The sequence below is a fragment of the Denticeps clupeoides genome, chromosome 9 (genome assembly GCF_900700375.1).
Source record: "Denticeps clupeoides chromosome 9, fDenClu1.1, whole genome shotgun sequence".
NCBI classification, from domain to species: Eukaryota; Metazoa; Chordata; class Actinopteri; order Clupeiformes; family Denticipitidae; genus Denticeps; species Denticeps clupeoides.
The window spans coordinates 11,110,707-11,131,871 of record NC_041715.1 but is presented as its reverse complement, the minus strand read 5'-3'; the positions used below and the strand labels follow the sequence as shown (position 1 = coordinate 11,131,871).

The 21,165-nt window shown below is 43.4% G+C and overlaps 1 protein-coding gene across 3 annotated transcripts; it reads left to right on the top strand.

Moving 5' to 3' along the window:
• Positions 1-2,794: 2,794 nt before the first annotated feature.
• appb (amyloid beta (A4) precursor protein b) lies at positions 2,795-21,137 on the top strand. Of its 3 annotated transcripts, none has more exons than XM_028990270.1 (17): positions 2,795-3,032; positions 8,381-8,548; positions 8,676-8,805; positions 9,060-9,172; positions 9,954-10,144; positions 10,796-11,085; positions 12,050-12,220; positions 14,211-14,344; positions 14,459-14,533; positions 15,615-15,773; positions 16,095-16,223; positions 16,453-16,552; positions 16,728-16,931; positions 17,791-17,844; positions 18,194-18,267; positions 18,370-18,516; positions 19,014-21,137. In XM_028990270.1, the coding sequence occupies exons 1-17, from the start codon at positions 2,973-2,975 to the stop codon at positions 19,113-19,115; spliced, it is 2,301 nt and encodes a 766-aa protein (XP_028846103.1). In that variant the 5' UTR covers positions 2,795-2,972; the 3' UTR covers positions 19,116-21,137. The 3 variants fall into 3 exon arrangements, with proteins under 3 accessions (XP_028846103.1, XP_028846102.1, XP_028846104.1); XM_028990269.1 differs by having other exon boundaries at positions 18,194-18,285; XM_028990271.1 differs by lacking the exon at positions 12,050-12,220 and having other exon boundaries at positions 2,796-3,032; positions 18,194-18,285; positions 19,014-21,133.
• The last annotated feature ends 28 nt before the right edge of the window (positions 21,138-21,165 follow it).

Below are 21,165 nucleotides of genomic sequence, written 5' to 3'. Positions count from 1 at the left end.
GTTCTTGCTGAGTGAACGCTCATTATTTGTTGGTGACCAGTAGGTGGGGCCACCGTTCTACACATTCATTGATCTGCTTTTGTTGTCTTTGCAGGATTTAGGTGCAAACCCTGGCACTGCAACTTACATTTGCAGTTACATTTGCAGCATTTACCAGACGCCCTTATCCAGAGCCACTTACAATCAGTAGTTACAGGGACAGTCCCCCCCCGGAGACACTCAGGGTTAAGTGTCTTGCTCAGGGACACAATGGTAGTAAGTGGGATTTGAACCTGGGTCTTCTGGTTCATAGGTGAGTGTGTTACCGACTAGGCTACTACCACCAGCCATCCTGTTTGCCAAACACGTACGAGCCTCTAAAAAAATTGGTAAATTCAGCATAATCTTACCATAAGTTTTCATGACTATAACCAAACTGGTCAGCGTTGGGGAGGAACCAGTTACATTCATTTAAATGGAAATTAAATAGCAAATTCCTGATCACAGTTTTAGGTAGTACTGTATACTGTATAACTTTGCCAATATGTTTAATAGTAGTGGTGTAGCAGGAATCATGGGAGTGGAATTTGTGCCAGCCAATCAGCACTTAGTGCCTATAAAAATCCCTGAGAAGCGGACATTGTTAGTTGATGTGACGAGTTGCCAGTCCCGACTTTGAACCTGTCTGTTCGAATGTTGGAGCTGGACTGTCCACGTCAGGGGTCACCAACCCTAGTCCAGGAGGGGACTTTTCCTGCACATTTTTGTGTCGACCTTCATTTAGGACACCTGATTCAACTTCTATACTCATTATCACCCAGTTTCCAAGGTAGATGAGGTGTGGTGGAACATGGAAAGATCTAAGCTGTGCAGGGCCTCTGGTCCACATGCTGCGTCCTGCCACAGAAAGCCATCATTTAATTGATAGAGTGAGCAACATCTTTGTCATGGGCTTCCTTTTCTCCCTTCCTATATTTATTTCTAGTCAGTGTCCATCATTATAAAATTTAGAAACATGTGACACTATCTATTGCTAGTAATTGTCTGTCATTATAGAGTAAATGGATGTTAGAAAGAAAGAAAGACACCCCAATGTTGGAATAGAAAATAATTGGCTTATAGAAATAACACATACAATCTCACAAGAACAGACCGCTACTATGACCGCTACAGATGGTGCAGACTAGTCGAGTGCCCAATCCCGTAACCAATAAATGAACTTGAACCACGCCCAGGTCTCGAGTCGCACTCCTGAAGTGCGCACAGCGACACTCAGTGACTTTCTGCACACATGGTGGTCAAGGTTGAAGTTTGGTGAACTTTGACCTTTGTACGATGTGACAGACCAATAGAAACAAAGCATCAATGTGGGTTCTGATACCAATATGGAGAAGTGTTAACTTTATTATAGCGACTCAAGCCAACTGTATCATCTTACCACGACACCATGAGGAAGGCGCTAAAATGTGGAAAAATGCCCAATGCTACAGGCCTGCCAGGTGTGTTTATTGTTGGGAGTAGACAATGTTTAGTACGAGTATGTAAGGTAAACACTGCCAGGTTACTCAATTTCAACATGCTTAACAGTCAAAAGTATGAATTCATAACTATCAACTAATAAGGTGTGGTTAGTTACATTACTTTTACATAGTAATTGAAATTGTTACATTTACAAATATTACTCTTCAAATCAGGAAACTTGTAATTGTAATGAATTGCATTTCCAACATGTGATTGGTCAAATGTCTCAAATGGAATTCTGGGTGTGGACTCCTGGAAACAGTGTTTTTCCATGTCTCATTCCTCATGTAACAGCCGTTAGAAGCGCTTCATTGAGGCTCTGCTATAATGCTGAGGATCTGGTTTTTACAGAGGAACAAATGTTCAATCCGTAAAAAATGGTAGAATTGTGTTCATTTGTGGAGAAGTGGAAATAAAGGAATGTAATTTAAAACAACACAACAGAACGGAACGAGTGAATAAACAAGCAGTGTTGGCATATTTTTAGTATTATTTTTACTATTTTTATTTCAGGAGATGTTCCTCAATGAATAGAAAATACATTTCAGGAGAGCTTGCATTCTTTCCAGGCAAGTTGCCGCCAACTCCTCCAAAATTCTAACACACCTCACTCCCATAATTCATAAAGCAGTGGCATCAACAGCCATAATTTTTGATGTCACAGCAAACTCTAAAATACTATTAATTTCGTCAAAATTAACAAGTCACATTGACTGAATACATATATTTATTTTCCGGAAATGCATTGTTTCTGCCCTGTGCGATATAATTGGGACTGTTCTTGTTGTAGCACTGATGTTTTTTTTTTTTTTTACTCTCCAGTCAGGTGTAATTATTACATTGTTTTGAATACCATCATTAGTTATTATAATAATAGTTTATTACAATAATCGTTTATTATTGGATTTCATTATTTATGTTTAATTATTATTTAAATATTTGTTATTAAATATTTAAGGTATTAAAAGATCTCGACTTCAGTCTTTGCTATTTTTCAGTCATTATTTATTGAGGTGCATTTTGAAATGAGTTGCAGCTCAAACATGGTTTTATAAAGTATATACGTGACTATATTTCAGTTCAATGTCGTTTGTGCGTGTCTAGAGATGTACTATTTAAAATATAATGTTTCGTTGTGTTGTTGTTGTTTGTGTGTGACCTAAATAAAGTTGTTAAAGTTTTGTCTTCTCTCGTGAAGGGGGGGAATTGTGGAGGAACTGCAGTGCCCTTCTTCCTCCTCCTCCTCCTCCTCCTCCTCCCTCCATCCCCTTTTCCTTCCCGTTCCATTCCATTCCATTCTCTACACGTCTGGTCAGGTGACCGGCGCTGGAGCAAACGCACAGCCTCGCCATCGCGCTCCATCATAACACACACACACACACACACACACACACACACACCACCGGAGAGAGCGAGACGAGCAGCTCCGCCGCAGGATCCGCAGCGCGACACCCCGACGCAGGGAAGTAAAAATGGGCGTCCGAGCGGCAGCCCTGCTGCTGGCGGCGGTGACCTTGGCGTTCGCGGCTGAGGTAAGAAGAAGGCGTCGGACAGCCATTTCCCGTCCTTCACACACACACACACACACACACACACACACACCCGGAGAGGGAGAGAGAGGGTGGAATCAGCTGTTTAACGGGATAAAACGGGACGTTCCGTGAATATTTGTACTTGTACGCGGTTCGAACCCCTTCCCCCGACCTGCTTCCATCCGCAGGAGCTGGAGCGAGCGTGTCGGTGTGGGGGGTTGGTTATGTGGCGGTGGGATTCATCATTATTTTGTTTCGCGACGAGATTTGGAGCTACAGCGCGGTGGAAGGCTCTGGAAACGCGACCTGCGGTCACTACATAACAAAATCAGAATTCGATCCCGGTTTTTTTTTTTTTTTTTATACTTCATCGTGTGGCGACGGGGATGGATAACGTGGCCCGGGGGTGGGAATGTTCGAATAAAGGCCCCGGCTCCCTTCTGACGCAGATTGGGTGCTCCCGCTGCTATTTTTGGCGTCGCTTTTTGGGAGAGAAATGTGCGTTTTTGGCTCGTTTCGGCCCCGTCGGCGCTGCGATGCTGCTGACAGAAGGCAAGATGGCGCCGGGAAACTGCGGCGCCCCGCGGGAGCGTGGAACGGACACGGCGGCACCAACCGCGCACACGTTTCCATTTATTCTCTTCTTTTTTCTTTTTTTTTTTTTTTTGGTGGCCTTCTCACCCCCCGGTTACACAATGGAGCCCAAAAACACGGAGCAGAGCGGCTACGTTCCAGTAGGAAATAATTACACCAAAATATTCAATAAAAAAATATACAAATATGTTGTAAACTGCGAGACTGACCCGTCAATGCTTTTATTATCAGGGATTTGTGCCACACTGTCCATATTCTAGAATATTCTTAGTGCTCCGGGGTTTTCTTCCATATTTCCTACGCTTGATGCGTTGATGCATCTTCAAAAATGTGCAGCAACAAGGGCCGCGAAGAACGTACTAGAAGTCTCCATGGCGCAGACTTGGCTTGACCGAATGCAGTTTGGTTCTGAGCGTTTGCGTGTGTGAAATGGAAGAGGGAGAAGACGTGGCCCCCGCTGTTCGTGTCGTGGGTTAAATGACAAGCGTCCACCCGCAGTGGACGAGAGGATGTAAACACACACTGCTGTGACATCCCTTTTACGTTCGTATATGTTTTTTTTTTTTGCAACGTGTCCGTGGAAATTTGCCGCCCGCGTGTTGGGAAGTGCGATTACGTACCGGCGCTGTTGTGCCAACTTCTGTCGGATCTTCAAGTGTTGGTCACGTTCTGGCTTGAAATGGTTTGTTTTACGTTAGAAGGGATACAAGAGCGAGAAAAGATACTCTGTGGCGTGAGGAACGTGCGAGGATCTCTACTCGGCGATGCGGTTTAGGCCTGACCCCAGCTAACCTTGGGTGCGAACGAGGGCGCCGTCGAGGATGGGTGTCACCGTTTGGTTCAGTGTCCTCCGTGGAGCCACCTGGGTACAAGGTGGGATCGGTGTTGCCAGATAATTATCGTATTTGTACCATTAGCTTCTGTACAATTAATAATTCCAAAAATCCCATAATGTACGATAAGTTCTCCTCTTCGTTTTGAGTTCTTTCATTAGCACCACACGGTACAGGTCTCTGTTTTCATCGGGCTGTGCAGACATACTTTGCGTGATCATTGCCTTTAGAGCCAATCAATGCTCGACGCACAAAGTAAACAACGATGGGCGGTTTATGGGCAGATTTGCATGGCGGAGTTGCAGTTACGGCTTTCTGCCACTTTTGTAACGTGCAAATGATATTCTGGACTCATCCTGCACTCCACACAGGTTTTTACAAGCGCTCTGTAGGTAAAAGTTGCATTGTACACTATAAAACGCACAGTCTATAATAATATATGTTATTGAAGCAGATTTTTTCTGAGCTACATCAGAATGGAATTTTTTCTCAAAATGAAATAATTTCAAGCTGCTGGTACGACATGTGCCACAACGAAACGTGTCCTCTGCTTTTGACCATCACCCTTTGTGAACAGTGGGCAGCCATGACAGGCGCCTGGGGAGCAGTGTGTGGGGACGGTGCTTTGCTCAGTGGCACCTTGATGGACCTGGATTCCAACCTTCTGATTACGGCGCCGCATCCTTAACTGCTCGGCGGTGTGTAAAATGTGTAAAATTTTAAATATACACTGTATATTACCCTGGTTTGTGGTTGTTAGCTTTGCAGTGATTCAGCCAATCAGGTTTGAATTTTTTTTCTGGCCCTACTCAACACTATTTTCATCAGTATATTGTCCATTTAAAAATGAAACCAGTCTAGGGCTGCAGGCTGTGATTGATGTCGATGTTCTCTTCCTCTCACGTGGATTCTTTGTTTGAGCAAAATGAAGCCTTGACATGATATCAGGATATCCTTTTTGGAGGCAGATTTGCTCCACCACATACATCCATGAAGGGTGGTAGTAGCCTAGTGGGTAACACACTCGCTGGAAAAAGGCGTCTCATAAATGCTGTACACAGTTGTGTGAACACAGTTGTGTGTGTGTGTGTGTGCCCACGCCCGCATGCTTTCACTATAATGTTTGGTGAGGATTCAGTCTAAAAAAAATCTGACTCGTAATTGCTTTTCAAAGCCGTGGCTGTCTGTCCTGCCCAGGAAAGGTGCTTTATAGTCTTGCATATTTTCATGTTCCGAACGGGAACGCAGATGGAAGAAAAAAAATTCCACTTAAGCCCTAGACTTTATTTTTGAACTTGTGCCATTAGAATTTTATTTATTTATTTATTTTACTCTTTTTGACAACTATCGTGAAATATCGTGAAACGGCAATATTGAAACTTGCAGCATTAGTGGTATTGATATATATGATCTGCTGTATATTTAACTAATGCCAAGCCACTATGGCATGAGCCTGTGGGGGTCTGGGTTGGTTTCGGTCTTTGGGATTTAGAGAGTGTGTGTGTGTGTGTGTGTGTGTGTGTGTGTGTCATCTATCTTTATGCCCCAGAATGCCAACTTGCTCTGCAGCTTCCTCTGTTTGTATCATAGAACAATAAAGGAACAAAAAAAAAAAAAACCCCACAGCAATCCCACAATCCCCCGGTGCTGGGGTGTGCAGAGTGGGTGGGTGCTTTATTGTTGCAGTAGGGGGTCAGGGGTGGATCTTTCAGACAACAGAAACCAGACGTGCGTTCTCTGTCGCCCTCTCAGCACGTCTCGCCAGCGTTTCTCACCCTGACTTGTTTACCACGACGCAGACACACTCTCTTCTCTTCTCTTCCCTTCTCTCTCGGTGCCGCCTCTTTTTAATACCCTCGCCTCTGCGCCCGTTGCAGTACGGGAGATTAAAGATGTGTTTAATCGGAGCAGCGCTGTTATAGAGGACAGCGGGACATTATGTAAGCGCAGAGCTGACCTCAGCAGCAGATTAGGCCTTTTGTACTCGTTTATTTGTTTTGCGAGGGTTCCTGCTCGCCGCGAACTACAATTCAAAGCTAAATGGGACACGGTCTGTAGAATGGAATTAATCTGCTGGTGAAAATGTAGGACTCCGCTTGTCTGCATGCCCAGAATCATCTGTTGGTTCCTGCTGCCATTGTTCTGAATGCTGATCCTGATGCAGGGACGGACTTGACTCTGTAATTCATCTGTGTATTTAAAATCTTTCATTAGGTGTGATTGGTTTAATTGTTCTGTATTTTTGTGCCCTTAAGTCATAAAGTCTTTAGACTTTTCATAAGCATGTCTATTCATTCGTGAAACAACGAAAAATCCCAGATTTTGATGAAAAGTAACGATCGTGTTTCCATTTTATGAGAAATAAAATAATAAAATCTTATTTTAAACAAGCATACTTATTCTTAACCAGACAGCCAGCAGCATTTGAAATATCTTTGGTATAATTTCATTGACAACCATTTGAATATATATATATATAATATAATATAATATATAATATAATATAGAGCGAGACAGAGAGAGAGTCAACACTGTTTTGGAATAAAATCTCAGTTTTCATCCTATTCCATCTCATTATATATGCACAAGCTTTTTTATATAAAACATTTGGGTTAAACAAAATAAATGCAGCAAAGAAAGTTCATTAATATATTTTGTTATTTAGGCCAGTGGCTGGCATCTTTTACTGATCTTGTAAATTAACATTGGCCATCAATGAATACAAATTTTTTATTTTAAGCTGTGAAGCGGATGCAGAATAACGGAATATGTTTGTATAGGACATGAAATAGGACATTTGATACCTTCATGAATTAGTTGCTGAAAAATCTTGATAATTCAGTAATTTATGGCTTTCACCTCCCACCAGCGTTGCCAGATTGGACATTTTCCCTCTGATATTACATGTTCATTGCACAAAAACGCGAAAAAATAAGTTGCCATGTCAGACACTCAGACTTAAGATTTTTGCACACAATCTGTGTTGTTTTGTCGATTAATAGTTTTAATTGTATATTATATCATTAGCAGTTTTGTTTTTTACAATGCATGCTGTATTGTATCATTGCATGTGTTAATTTTGACTGATGTCCTTATTACTGATAGTGAAGTGAAAGTGAAGTGATTGTCATTGTGAAACACAGCAGCACAGCACACGGTGACATGGTGAAACGTGTCCTCTGCTTTTAACCATCACCCTTGGTGAGCAGTGGGCAGCCATGACAGGCGCCCGGGGAGCAGTGTGTGGGGACGGTGCTTTACTCAGTGGCACCTCAGTGGCACCTTGACAGATCGGGATTCAAACCGGCGACCTTCTGTTTACGGGGCCGCTTTCACTGCCCCAATTACCAAAGTACATTATGCATTATTGTTCATTATGACAGAAAACAAGTGTATGAGCTGTTTTGTCGGCACATTGCCCCACCCCACATCGTTCGGTTTTTAGGTTGCCTTTGGTGCATTCCGTTAATGCAGATGGGCTCAACTTGCCCATGCAAGCTTTCCAGACCACGGTCCTGCCCCCGTCAGCTGGGAGCTTCAGTATCGATGCAGCTAGTGAGTAATTGCAGCGCGGAGGACCTCTATTCAGTTAGGCTCGGCAGGTTTGCTGCCTAATGCCTCCAAGCTCAAAGCACATTTGGTCTCAAATTAAATTGCTCCGGTCACAGCCAAAGTCAGAGCGAGATTTTTACCAAATGAGCTTTAGTTTTTCTGCCTGGTTGTGTCTGGTCAACCACGTCCTTGATTTGCTTAGCTGTAGCATAGCAGCAAACAAGTAATCTGGAATAGATCGGGTCCCTTTAGGTTCACTGGATTTTGTAGGTGCTACAGCGCTAATGCTAATAATTTGAGCATGAACTCATAGCTTCATGGCTCTGCAGCAGTGTAACTCCCTTGGCTTCTCCACCCTTTCTCCTGTAGGTGCCAGTGGATGACTCGGTGGGTCTCCTGGCAGAGCCACAGGTGGCCATGTTCTGTGGGAAACTCAACATGCATGTCAACGTCCAAAACGGCAAGTGGGAGCCAGACCCCAGTGGTACTAAGAGCTGCATCAGCACCAAGGAGGGCATCCTTCAGTACTGCCAGGAGGTGGGTATTTTTTATATTCTTTGTTTTTCCCTGAGTGATGCAGGTCTTAGGGGTAAAACAGGAGCACTTTAGTCTGACTAAGTGCTGAGTTACTGTTGAGGCTTGACCCCGCCCCTCCTCCCCGCAGGTCTACCCTGAGCTTCAGATCACCAACGTTGTGGAGGCCAACCAGCCCGTCAGCATCCAGAACTGGTGCAAGAAAGGGCGCAGGCAGTGCCGCAGTCACATGCACATTGTTGTCCCATACAGATGCCTGGGTATGTTTTTAAAAAAACGAATAAAAGAGCTATTCTTTCTGTTTTGAATAGGACACTCCAATCGGTTTTAATAGTGCCCATCCCTGGTATGTGTGTACTCTATTGATGCTGAATAGTGCACTATTGTCATACAAATACAATTTGGTCTTTGTGTTCGTAAGAGAGGGTAAGCGTCCTCTTTCTGTGGTTCAGTAGAAGTAGAGTGTCCTAATAAATGCTCTTTTTGGCTGTGTGTGTGTGTGTGTCTACTTCAGTTGGTGAGTTTGTTAGTGATGCTCTTCTGGTTCCTGACAAATGTAAGTTCCTGCACCAGGAGCGCATGGACATGTGCGAGAGCCATCTCCACTGGCACACTGTGGCTAAGGAGGTGAGACGTGCCACATCACGTGACACAGGAAGACAAAAGCCACCATTCATGCTTCTTACCTTTCTGAAGGCTGCTTTTGCTACACTGTAATGAAGAGTGCTGAGATTCCATAACTTCATTTTTCAACTTCAAGCTTTCTAGCCATAATAATAGCTATAACGCCATGTGGTAAATTATTATGAACTGTACTCATTTAGTGTCCCTTAGTCTAACCAAGTACTTGATTCTGATTGCTGGAGCACCACCCTGAACCAGCTTTCTATTAGCCGTGTATTATAGTTACCATGTATACAACAGTATACAGCAAGCATGCTAATAGTATTTTAAATAAATGTCCTAAATGTTTTCATCTAAAAGCAATATTGTTACAATTTTAAAATAAAGTTCTGTAGCTACTTTTATTATATTATTTAATAATGAAGCTTTAATAATGTAGGGTGGTAGTAGCCTAGTGGGTAACACACTCGCCTATGAACCTGAAGAGCCAGGTTCGAATCCCACTTACTACCATTGTGTCCCTGAGCAAGACACTTAACCCTAAATTGTTCCAGGGGGACTGTCCCTGTAACTACTGATTGTAAGTCGCTCTGGATAAGGGCGTCTGATAAATGCTGTAAATGTAAATGAAATGAACTAGGATTGTTAGAGTTTGTTAATTTGTTCATCTGGTTGAATCAGATGCACTGCTTCTGTTAAAAATAGAATTCATATTTCTATAGACCACAATTCGCAGGTTATCTGCCTGCTGTAGTGACTCAGCTGATATCACCTTCTCTTGCAGTCTTGTGGGGACCGCTCCATGAATCTCCATGACTACGGGATGCTGTTGCCATGCGGCATCGACCGTTTCCGTGGTGTTGAGTTTGTGTGCTGCCCGGTGGAGTCTCAGCGCGACGCAGACGTTGAGGAGCAAGAAGAGGCCGACTCAGACGTGTGGTGGGGCGGAGCTGAAGCTGAATACACAGATAGCAGGTGTGTGCACACACACACACACACACACACACATATACACAGACACATGGCCTTCTGTCAATGCTGTCTTGTTTTCATCTGGGTTGAGAACATGCCTTGTGTGAGGCTTGTGTGGACCATGCATAGCTCTATTAAAACTATGAAAAGTCTAGAGCAGTGGTTCCCACCCATTTCCTCTGTCAGTCAGCAGAGTCTGGGGACCACGTACAATGACTGCAGTATAAGCAACTTGGCGGAACATCAAAAGTGTTTCCTTGATGAAAGTAATGAATGCAGTTAGTGTGTCATTTCCATGACGCACTCATATCTTGAGTCATTTATTTTGTCCAGCAGCAGGCAATGCGAACAGATGAAAGTATGTTTTTCCCTTCTAATTGGCAAGAAGCAACCAATCAGAGAGATGCAATTCATGCAGGTTCCGAAGATTTCTTCGCTTTCTGTTTTGTATCAAATTGAGTGAAGTTTGGACGTTAGCTATGTCTGTGTTGGAGTTGGGGCCTTGAAAATATTCTTATTAATAAAACAGGCCCTGGAGATCATTTTGGTAACCACTGTATTTTAATGCCATTTAAGAATATACTGGACCCAGGTAATAAAGTGGAAGTCCATGAAATCTCTCTCAAGGCGGCTGGTGTGTGTCTGAACCCACAGCGTGGCGCGTAAACAGGCAGCAGCGGAGCAGGAGCAGACGGAGGAGGCGGAGCCAGAACCAGCCGTGGTCGAGGAAGAGGATCAGGATGAGACTTACGATGAGGAAGAGGGCGCCTGGGACAACGACGAGGACGGCGATGGCGTAGATGATGATGAGGAGGAAGATGAGGAAGAAGATGATGTGAATGACGAACATGACCCCAGCGAGCAGACCTCCAACATTGCCATGACAACCACCACCACCACTACTACCACCACTACTACAGAGTCAGTAGAGGAAGTTGTCAGGGGTAAGAGGAATTTTATATGATTTGATCATAGCAAAATAATACTTTGGGTGTAATATTTAGTGTAGAAATATGATGAGCTAATTTAAATAATAATATAATTAGGTCTGGGGGCCCTGGGATAAACATCTACTATTTTAATCTTGTGTGTGTGTCTGATTTTTGTGTATTTTTGTTGTTATGAATTATATTCAACAACCCCAAGCTCTTTGGAAGGTGGGTGTGCACACACTTGTCCTTCCCTTAAAATTATGGTTAATGTGTTTTCTCTCATTGAAATGCAGATCAAATTATATTGCAATTAACTCCTAAAAATTCAATTAGTCTTTTTCGTTTTTTCTTTTCCTTACAGCATTTAATTTTAGGTGGCTGTCAGCATAAATCAGTCACAATCCAAAGGCCTTCTCCACATCAAAATACAGAAACAAATCAGCAGGGACATTGAACTGCATAACATATAACCTGCAGAAATGATGCATTTTACATTTTTGATTTATTTGGCAGATGATTTTGTGATGTGCAAGATGTTCCTCCTTTATTACAAGAAATAGTCAAATGTACAAATACAAGAAAAATGTGTGACTGATAGATCAAGATAATTGTCCTTATCTATTCATTCATTCATTTTTCATTTCATTAATAGCCAGAAAAACTCAGTTCAGTACCGTTTTTAAAAAATGACTGTTTTGGTAATTCTGTTGTCTTTATAAATTGAACTCTTTTATGCATTTATTTTACTGGTCATAATATATGAATACTTTTTTTATGTGTTACTGTTACTAATTTAACCCCAATATCTGTGCCATAAGAGGAATTTAATCACTTGATTCTTAGCACTTCGAATTCGTAATTTTCCCCCCTTTCAGGGCTCTATGGAAATGTTCCTTGCGAATACTGGCCGTTTGACTGGTACTGGAGGGGAGTGTTGGTGTGTGGTGCTCATGTACTGTGCTGCTGTGTGTGTCAGAGGTGTGCTGGGCTCCGGCGGAGACGGGGCCGTGCCGCGCCATGCTGCAGCGCTGGTACTTCGTGGCGGAGAAAGGCCGCTGCGCCCCCTTCATCTTCGGGGGCTGCGGGGGAAACCGCAATAACTTTGAGTCGGAGGAGTACTGCCTGTCTGTCTGCAGCAGCAGCGTGCGTAAGTTCCACCGGAAGAGCCGGACGCTGTCTCTCTCACCGCTGGGTTGCTATGTCTACCCCCCCACCCCCCAACCCCCTAACACCACCACCCCCCACCACCAGCACCACTCTTGCGCGGCGGTGCGTCAGAATCCGTCGCCCTGGTTCCAGACGCAGCAGACGCACACGAGGCTGGACGAGCCATCTGCCTCACTCCGCCCGTCCTGCCTGTCTCACTTGCCGCAGACTGACTGCCCTATCTGCTAACACACTGCTTGAGTGGTCACGCGTCTCGCTGGACTCGCTGTGTTTTCTGGAACGGAGGAGGAACCTGTTTACCCTCTTGGCCGATCGGCATTTTAGGCGACCGTCTCTCTCTCTCTCTCTCTCTCTCTCACTAATCGCATGCTCCCAGAGCATTCTAGATGCTGATTGAAGTGGATCCCTGCTGCTGCTGCTGGTGTGTGCAGTAGTGCGCTCCAGTGGGGGTCTTCAGCTGGAATGATCTGCTGTGTCAAGTGTTTCACCCGAGTCACTAACCTGCTGAACTTTGCAGTGTCTATTAACTTGTAGTTAATGCTCTTACACACACTCATCACACACACGCACACACCAATACTCACTTTACATGCTTTTTCTACCTGTTGTACTTAACCGAGATTCATTTCCCCCATCCTATTCTTTCTGTGTCAACAGTGGATGAAGTACACAAACGATGTACTTCACTCAAAGTAGAGATAAAATTTTACTCAGGCAAAAGTAGACTTTAACGTCTCTCTTTGAACTTTATTTTAACGTCACAAATTACTAATTGTAGGCAAACGATTTCCATTCATTAGGTTGAACTAAGTAGTCATGAAAAGGATTTATTAGGATTTCACCAGAGAATTTTCCTTCACTTTGTGCCTGTAAACTGGCCAGATCAGATGGACTGTAACAGGAGTGCTTGTGCAAAACTCAGACAAAAGACCCACGGCAGTCAAAAGTTTTTACAAAAGGAGAAACTGATTTCGCAAAATCTAATTAAAAGTAAGAAATTTGACTTGACGATCTCCTCAGATGCAAAATTACAGTAATGAATGAAACGTACTTGGCTGCTGGCCACCTCTGCTGTTCAGTTTTTCCTGCTGGTTGGACCAGTCTGACTCTGTGTTCTGTCGTTTTTGCTCAGCTGAGCAGAAAACTCGGTCCAGGGGGTTTAGCTGATTTAGCCAGTGCTCCCTTATCTGATCCCAGTCAGCCTGCATCAACAGCGGCTCTGTCAGCACAGCAGTCGCTGCCCAGAGCTAAAACTGAGCCAACACACACATACACAATCATATTATATCCTGACAATTTAACCAGTACAGACGATCAGAATGATGTAGGATTTTTTGCTGATATTCTGTTAATGAGTACACAGATATCACATTTTCTTAAATGTGATCAGTAAATTCAGTAATTCAATGTGCCCACAGGACACTGCAAATAGTTACAGTAATGGACTGGGTCATTTATTGTCCCAACCTTACATCGAACAGTTATGCAGAGATTTTTTCTTTTGAAATTTCTCTTGTTTATCCACCCTGCCGGGTCAGTTTTGTCCGTTTAAAATCTGCTGGTGCTCTGTTCCCGGACTGGGTTCAGTGAGCTCCATGCCTGCTGTAGCTCTTAAGCATTCAGTTATTAAGTCTGAAAATTATTTGCTAATTTCTTTTTCAGTCAATAACTGAAATCTGTTAGCTATTGAGCCATTAGTTGACCTTAGAAATCACGCAGTGAGAAACACAAAGACACACACACATGCAGAACCAACCTGCCTCACTCTGAAAATCAACTTCACACAGTATATTCTTTCAGCATTAACCTATGAGCTGCCTGCTTTTCCTTCTAACAGTGACATTTTTTTAAACATTTTTACTCAGGAAACAAGACACCGGAGTGCTGAGTCCTGTTTTCTTTCTTCTTCTTCTTTTTCTTCTTCACTTCCTTTCTCTTCATACCCCCATTCCTGTCTCTGTTTTCCCCAGTGCCCACCATGGCGCCCAGTCCGGCTGATTTGGTGGACCGTTACCTGGAGGCACCGGGAGACATGAATGAACACGCCCGCTTCCAGAAGGCCAAGGAGAGCCTCGAGGCCAAACACAGGGAGAGAATGAGCCAGGTGATGTAGGGGCGGAGCAGAGCTTCTAACCACTTGCTCACACATGTACATATATATACATAGATGCATACATACTTACAGGGTAGAAAAGAAATCACGCTCGTGTGTCTGCAGGTTATGAGGGAGTGGGAGGAAGCAGAGAGAGAGGCCAAGAGTCTTCCTCGCGCTGACAAAAAGGCTGTGATCCAGGTAAACTGGTGCAGATGCCCCCGACTGTACATCCTTCACATAGACAGAAGCCAAAGTCTGCGGCCTACAGCACTGCTCAACGCTTTACTAGCATTTAACTTTGCTTCAGTGGAGGAAGTCTGTAACGTGGTAATTATAAGGTACATTTACAGTGTCATGGTAACATCTCAACACTGAGATTGTTAGAAACTACTCCTGAATATGGACTTTGCTCAATCAATGGCTTTGGATCATTACCTTTTTCTTAAATTGATAGTCAAGTACTATTGTACTATTTGTATTTGTATTGTACTATTCAGTTCACTCATTATAATTACTGAATTGAATAATGTGGTAGTAGCCTAATGGGTAAGACAATCATCTATGGAAGTCCCAGGTTCAAACCCCACTTACTACCATTGTGTCCTTCAGCAAGTCACTTGACCCTTATTGTCTCCAGGGAGGCAACTCCCTTTTTAAATCATGCTCATAAATACATCGTCTGGGTGTCAGAAATAATTACACAGCAACGAGAGTCCGATCTCTACAAGATACATATAACAAAGCTAGCAGTCTTATCCTGTTTATTTCTTTCCATCCTGCCTCATGTAACATTAATGAACGATATGTACAATAATCAAGCCCTATAATCTATTACCTCATTTCCACTACACTGGTCCCAGGTGCCGCATTTACACTAGACAGGAACTCAGCGGGAGCCGTATGGTAATACGTCAGGTCCATTTTCTCTTTTAAAGCTAACGATCACCCACTCATGACATCACAGGTTTTTGCTAACAGACCATCAAAGTTTAGGGGCCAGTTCAGTGTCTTAATTTCCACACAAAAGATCTTTTGTAGATTTGACCCATCTAATTATATTGGTCTATATTCTAATTATATTATATTATATTAGGGTAACACAGGCCTAAGAATTTAATTATGGGTAATGTTGCTACATTGTTATCTGGATATGACAATGAAACTTCATTGACTCCTGTCACCAAATGTTGATGCCATAGAGGAATGGAGTTATCCTTGGTGGAGGATCATTCTCCCAGTGTGCATCTAGTTATTATATACAACCCCTCTCCCTCTGCAGCACTTCCAGGAGAAGGTGGAGTCTTTGGAACAGGAGGCAGCCAGCGAGCGGCAGCAGCTGGTGGAGACCCACATGGCCCGGGTGGAGGCTCTGCTCATCGACCGCCGACGCATCGCATTGGAGAGTTACCTCAGTGCCCTGCAGGCAAACCCCCCACGGGTAAAAAGCTCAGACAGCACTGCATTATGGCAGGAATTAAATCACAGCCCGTCCACTTCAACGTCACATTTTAATGCTTTTTAAAAGCCTTAACGTTATAAAGCACTAAAGGACCTGTGTGATTGTGTTAGGCTTTTAAAATCTTTGACGCGCACACACACACACACACACACAAACACACTCCTCAGGACTAGAAAACGCTAACAATAAAAGCTGCCGTGCCCATTAAGTACACTCACTGTCATAAAACTACTGGACAGCTGCAGAAAACTCACTGTCCCTTTACTCTCTGTCCCTCTTTCAATCCTCCTCCTCTCGCAGCCCCGTCAGGTCCTCAGCCTGTTGAAGAAGTACATTCGGGCGGAGCAGAAGGACCGGCAACATGCCCTGAAACACTATGAGCACGTCAGCATGGTGGACCCCAAGAAAGCTGCCCACATCCGCCCCCAGGTAATTCCCTCGCCCCCTGGACCAATCATGAAAGTTTTGACTTTTATAACCACAATGGGGTTATAAGGATGGGACTACCATTGTGTCCCTGAGCAAGACACTTAATCCTGAGTGTCTCCAGGAGGGGACTGTCCCTGTAACTACTGTCGCTCTGGATAAGGGCGTCTGGTAAATACTGTAAATGTAAAATGTAAATGTAAGGCTTTTTGTCTATGACGTTGATCCTTAGGTGCTGACCCACCTCCGTGCGATTGAGGATCGCATGAACCAATCGCTGGGATACCTGTACAAGGTCCCCCGGGTGGCCAATGAGATCCAGGACCAAGTCGGTGAGTTTTTCAAGAAGGCTACCTCCTGTTTCTCTTCCCATAGGCTTCGCCTCGGTAGGGCCTATGGGTCCCAAAAGAAATGTATCACTGTAGTCCCAAAACCCACCTTTTCCCCAACAATGTGGCCAGTTTCTATGTTTGGGTTTTCCCGTTCTGACTTTCCCTCCACCCGCAGCCGTGCTGATCCAGAGGGACCAGTCGGAGATGACCCAGCAGATGTCCTCTCTGCAGACAGAGAAGAGGGTGAGCTACGGCAATGACGCTCTGATGCCCGACCTGCCCGACAGCACCACCACTCAGGACCTGCTGCCCCCCGAACAGGACCGTCTGGGCTTTATCCATCCTGAGAGCTTTAACCAGGCCAACACTGACAACCATGGTAACCATCAGCAGCCAGTTTTTTTAAAGACTAATTAAGAAACTGGTCACAAGATATTATATTTAAAATACTGGTAATATTCTGTATCGCATGCCCAGAATGTAAAACGTCACCACTTTCAGATATATTTTGAGGAAATAAACTGTTTCGTAGTACAAGTCACCTAGGGGTGTTGAAATGTATTGCATAATAGATGCATCACGGTGCAGACGTGAACAATTCTGCATCAATGCAGGGCAGAACACAACCGATTACATCGTAATAACGTTGCTTGGTGGTTTTCTGGTCGCGGTATAACAAAATTCTTGTTAAAAAGTAGTTCTGGCAGTGACTGTGGCTGCCTGATCAGAGTACAGTGCCGCTCTGGGCAGGAGCTTCTTGCTGCACGGCACCCGGCGGCCCTGTTCTCGTACCGTGGCCAAAGTTGAAATTTGCTAAGTAGTGTATAAGGTCTAAAATGTAAGTATGGGATGCATCGTGATGCATCGATAATCGAATCGTGAGACCAGTGAAGGTTCACACCTCTACTACAGACTACTAACTACCTCCCTAACTACCACTCTGTCTATATGAAGCCCAGTTTAGTAGTACTGTGCTGATACATATTATCACGATTATGCTGCAGTGCATCCATTCATATTTATTTATAGACTGAAGACTTTCCTGGACCTCACAGAGCAAACCTCTTGCTATTGCAGTTGTTGCTTAGCAACAGGCTGCAGCTTAAAACCATACCTGTTTAAAATATAATTCTGCTGTTATTACATTGCTAATAAAGAATAAAATGAGGTTTAATAACAGAATTGTATAAAGCAGACTTTTGATCCGCTCTAATGGTAATCCTGGCATTTTTCCGCAGTTGAACCAGTAGATGCTCGCCCAGTTCCTGACAGGGGACTCACCACTCGACCTGGTGAGTATGCATTTTGGTGACAGGCTGTACTAATGCAACTCTGACTATTAGAATATCATACAAATGCTGTGTATTGTGAATCCTTTTTAATTGCAGGTTATAGCCTAGTTCTGATTTTCATGAGTTATCAGGCATAATCTTCAATATACATGAAATGAATATAGCATAAAATTGTGAAAACTAACAACGCTATTCAATTTGAAGCAGCACAGTATTTTTGCAGCTAACTTGGGATATTTTTTGTAATTTTTTTTCTTCTTTTTTTCAAGAGTGATTTACACTTCACAGCAGAGGAAGTATGTAATAAATCACGCTTTGATGTGTGTGTGAATGTGTAATTTCTCTGCAGGTTCTGGTCTGAAACCTAATGAGATGCCTGAGGTTCGTCTGAACACGGAGGAGAAGCACAGCACCAACTACGAGGTTCATCCTGAGAGACTGGTACCAATTCCTTCATGATGTGGCCTGAATTGACAGACGTTTTGAAGAATAAATTAATTGTCACTGATGCTTTGACCTCCGTAGGTCTTCTTTGCTGAGGACGTCGGGTCTAACAAGGGAGCCATCATTGGCCTCATGGTTGGTGGGGTTGTCATCGCAACTGTTATTGTTATTACCCTGGTGATGCTGAGGAAGAAGCAGTACACCTCCATCCACCACGGAGTCATTGAGGTGAGGATGGTGGGACGCATCGCTCAGGTTGTAAATGGGGGGTCGGGGAGTTTAACTAAATCATTTTATTGTCACTAGTACACAGCTACAGTACACGACCAGTCATAAATATCAATATACCTATTCATTTATGGCTCATTTCTTTTTCTCACTATTTTTGTGTTAGAGTTAAAAGAACTGAAAACTCTCAGCTATGAAACAACATAAATGCAGTGAACTTTCACGTCTGACTTTCCTTCGCCCATGTTAATAATCATTTCATGAAGCAGCTATGAAGCTAAAAGTAGTGTGCAGAGCAGTCATCAAGGTAAAGTGAATCTAATACAGGAGACATTGTATGCTTCTTGAATGAGATTCTAAAGAGAAGCTTTCATTTTAGTCTCCACAGCCTCCATTGAGCAGGCGTGCAAAATATTTTGAATGGTGGTATGAATGTGGTTGTGTGAGAGGTTCATGTCTCTCTGACTCTCTGTCTGTCTGTCTGTCACTGACAACAGGTGGATGCAGCCGTGACCCCTGAGGAACGCCACCTTACTAAGATGCAGCAGAACGGCTACGAGAACCCCACCTATAAGTTTTTTGAGCAGATGCAGAACTAGGCGTCCCCAGGCCAACCCAGAACACCCTCACTCCCACCCCCATCTCCCCACCCCATCAGGACAGAGCAGCACAGGGACTAACCAGTCATCACCGCCGTCACGTCTAGCTTCTGCTCAGTCCCGTCCCCATGGAGACCCGAGCAGCTTTCCTTCATCCAGTCGCCGGCTGCTGTCCTGGGTTTGCACCAAAAGAAAAGAAAAAAAGCAGAACAGAGAAACACATTATTGACCCATCGAGCCCATCTGTGTGTCCATCTGTGCTTGCCCTTGCTGTGCTGTCACAGTTAATGTTGTTAGCACATCTCTCCTGCACCCTGGGGACCTCCACTGTCCCCTCCCTCCCTCCCTCCCTCCCTCCCTTGTTCCAGCTCACGTTTCCTGTGCGCTCAACCTCTGGGCTGTTTCTTGGCATGCTCACTTACGCCACCGCACCATTCCACTTCCATTTCAAAACTGTCGTTACCTTTTTCCAGAAAAAAAAAAAAAAAAAGATTAAAAGAAAAATGTATAACACTTACAGAGATAAGCAATGAATGTTTGTTTTTCATTTTTATTATTCTAATTTTTTTCAGTGTGTAATAATGTATTAAAGTAAGCCAGAATCTAGCTGTATCGACGTGGTGCATGGCGATGATGACAGAGACAGCCTGAGCTCACACGGTTGCCCAGGAATTCATCTCACGTGTGTAGAGTTTTGGCAGAATTGTACATTTTAGTGTCCGTTTGTGATCACGTTATTTAAAAAAAAAAAAAAACTAAAAAGAAGATTAAAAAAAAAAAAAGATCCATTCAATCCATTCTGCTTTTCACAGGGACGTGCTTTTAAAAAGGAAGACTGTGCTTTTTGTTTTTCATTTGGGTTTCTTTTGTGACTTTGCCACCACGCCCCTGGCAGTGTGGGGCTGTATGTAAAATATATATATATATATATATGGAAGCTGAAATATTATCTTGAGTTTTTTTTTTTTTTTTGGCTACCTTTTGACGCTTAACTCTCTGAGTTTTCTTTAGAGGGGACCATCTGCTTCCCTGTTCTGTTTCATTCCATGTTGGGATTTGAGAATGGGGTTTGGAAAAGAGGGGGTGGGATTTAAGAGTTTATTCATTTCTGGAAAAAAAAATATTAAAATCTCCATTGTCAGCTTGAATTTATTTCTTTTTTCTTTTTAAGTTTTGAGATTTCTGATATTCGTCTGTCTGTTTATTAGCACACTGAGGGGGTAATGACATTTAATAATCTTTTTCTTTTTTAATTCACTCTTCCCACGTCTAAGTGTTGGGTAGACAGAGCAGATGATTGCCACTGAGGCGTTTGAGGTAGAAGGAAGCGTGAGGTTGTGGGTGGACATGGATAGTATTCGGTGTACCCCGCCTGCTTTCATCAACACACACACATACACACACACACACAGGACTTCTCAGGTTGCTGAGACACAATACTGCATCAGCAGAGTCAGAAGAGTGCAAATACTTAAGCCGACCTCGAGTAAGGTGCTGAAAGGCCAGTCCGACGGTGGGATGACATTAATGTTCAGACATGGTCATCAGATAGCACGTGTCAGTATGAGAGGGGTTAGTTACATAAAGAAATTATTTTTTATGGTCCAGTAATTTAAAACACTGCACAACATTGCCAAATATCTTTTAGTTTTTTTTTTATGCTGAAGATTGTGAAGAAAGCATAGAGGTTAACAGCAGGTTAGACTAAAAGCCTCTGGGCAAAATTGATAATAATTTGTACAGTATCTGAAAATTATCACTCCACCTAAAAAATTATCAAAGGCCTTGGGCAGTGCCTGCATTCCTTTGTGGCACAGATTCCTACACAAGAAAGGATACTGGACAAAGTGAAAAGTGAAGGCCTTTAGGTTTTTTTTTTTTCTTCCCCTCTACCATCCTGACTTGTCTTTTGCTTTTCTCCTCCTCCGCTCTGTTTCTTTGTACAAAACCATCAGCTTGGGAGGGAGGAAGCATTCTACACTGTATCCCATGAATAAATGAATAAAGTTTTGAATGTACATACAGACGTCTGGTGTGGGTTTGTGAGTCA

Excerpts from the sequence above, each read along its gene's own strand:
- appb (XM_028990269.1), top strand. The coding sequence starts at position 2,973 with ATGGGCGTCCGAGCGGCAGCCCTGCTGCTGGCGGCGGTGACCTTGGCG. Across the intron at positions 16,553-16,727 it reads TGAGATCCAGGACCAAGTCG|CCGTGCTGATCCAGAGGGAC; the intron begins GTGAGTTTTTCA and ends CTCCACCCGCAG. Across the intron at positions 17,845-18,193 it reads GGGACTCACCACTCGACCTG|GTTCTGGTCTGAAACCTAAT; the intron begins GTGAGTATGCAT and ends ATTTCTCTGCAG.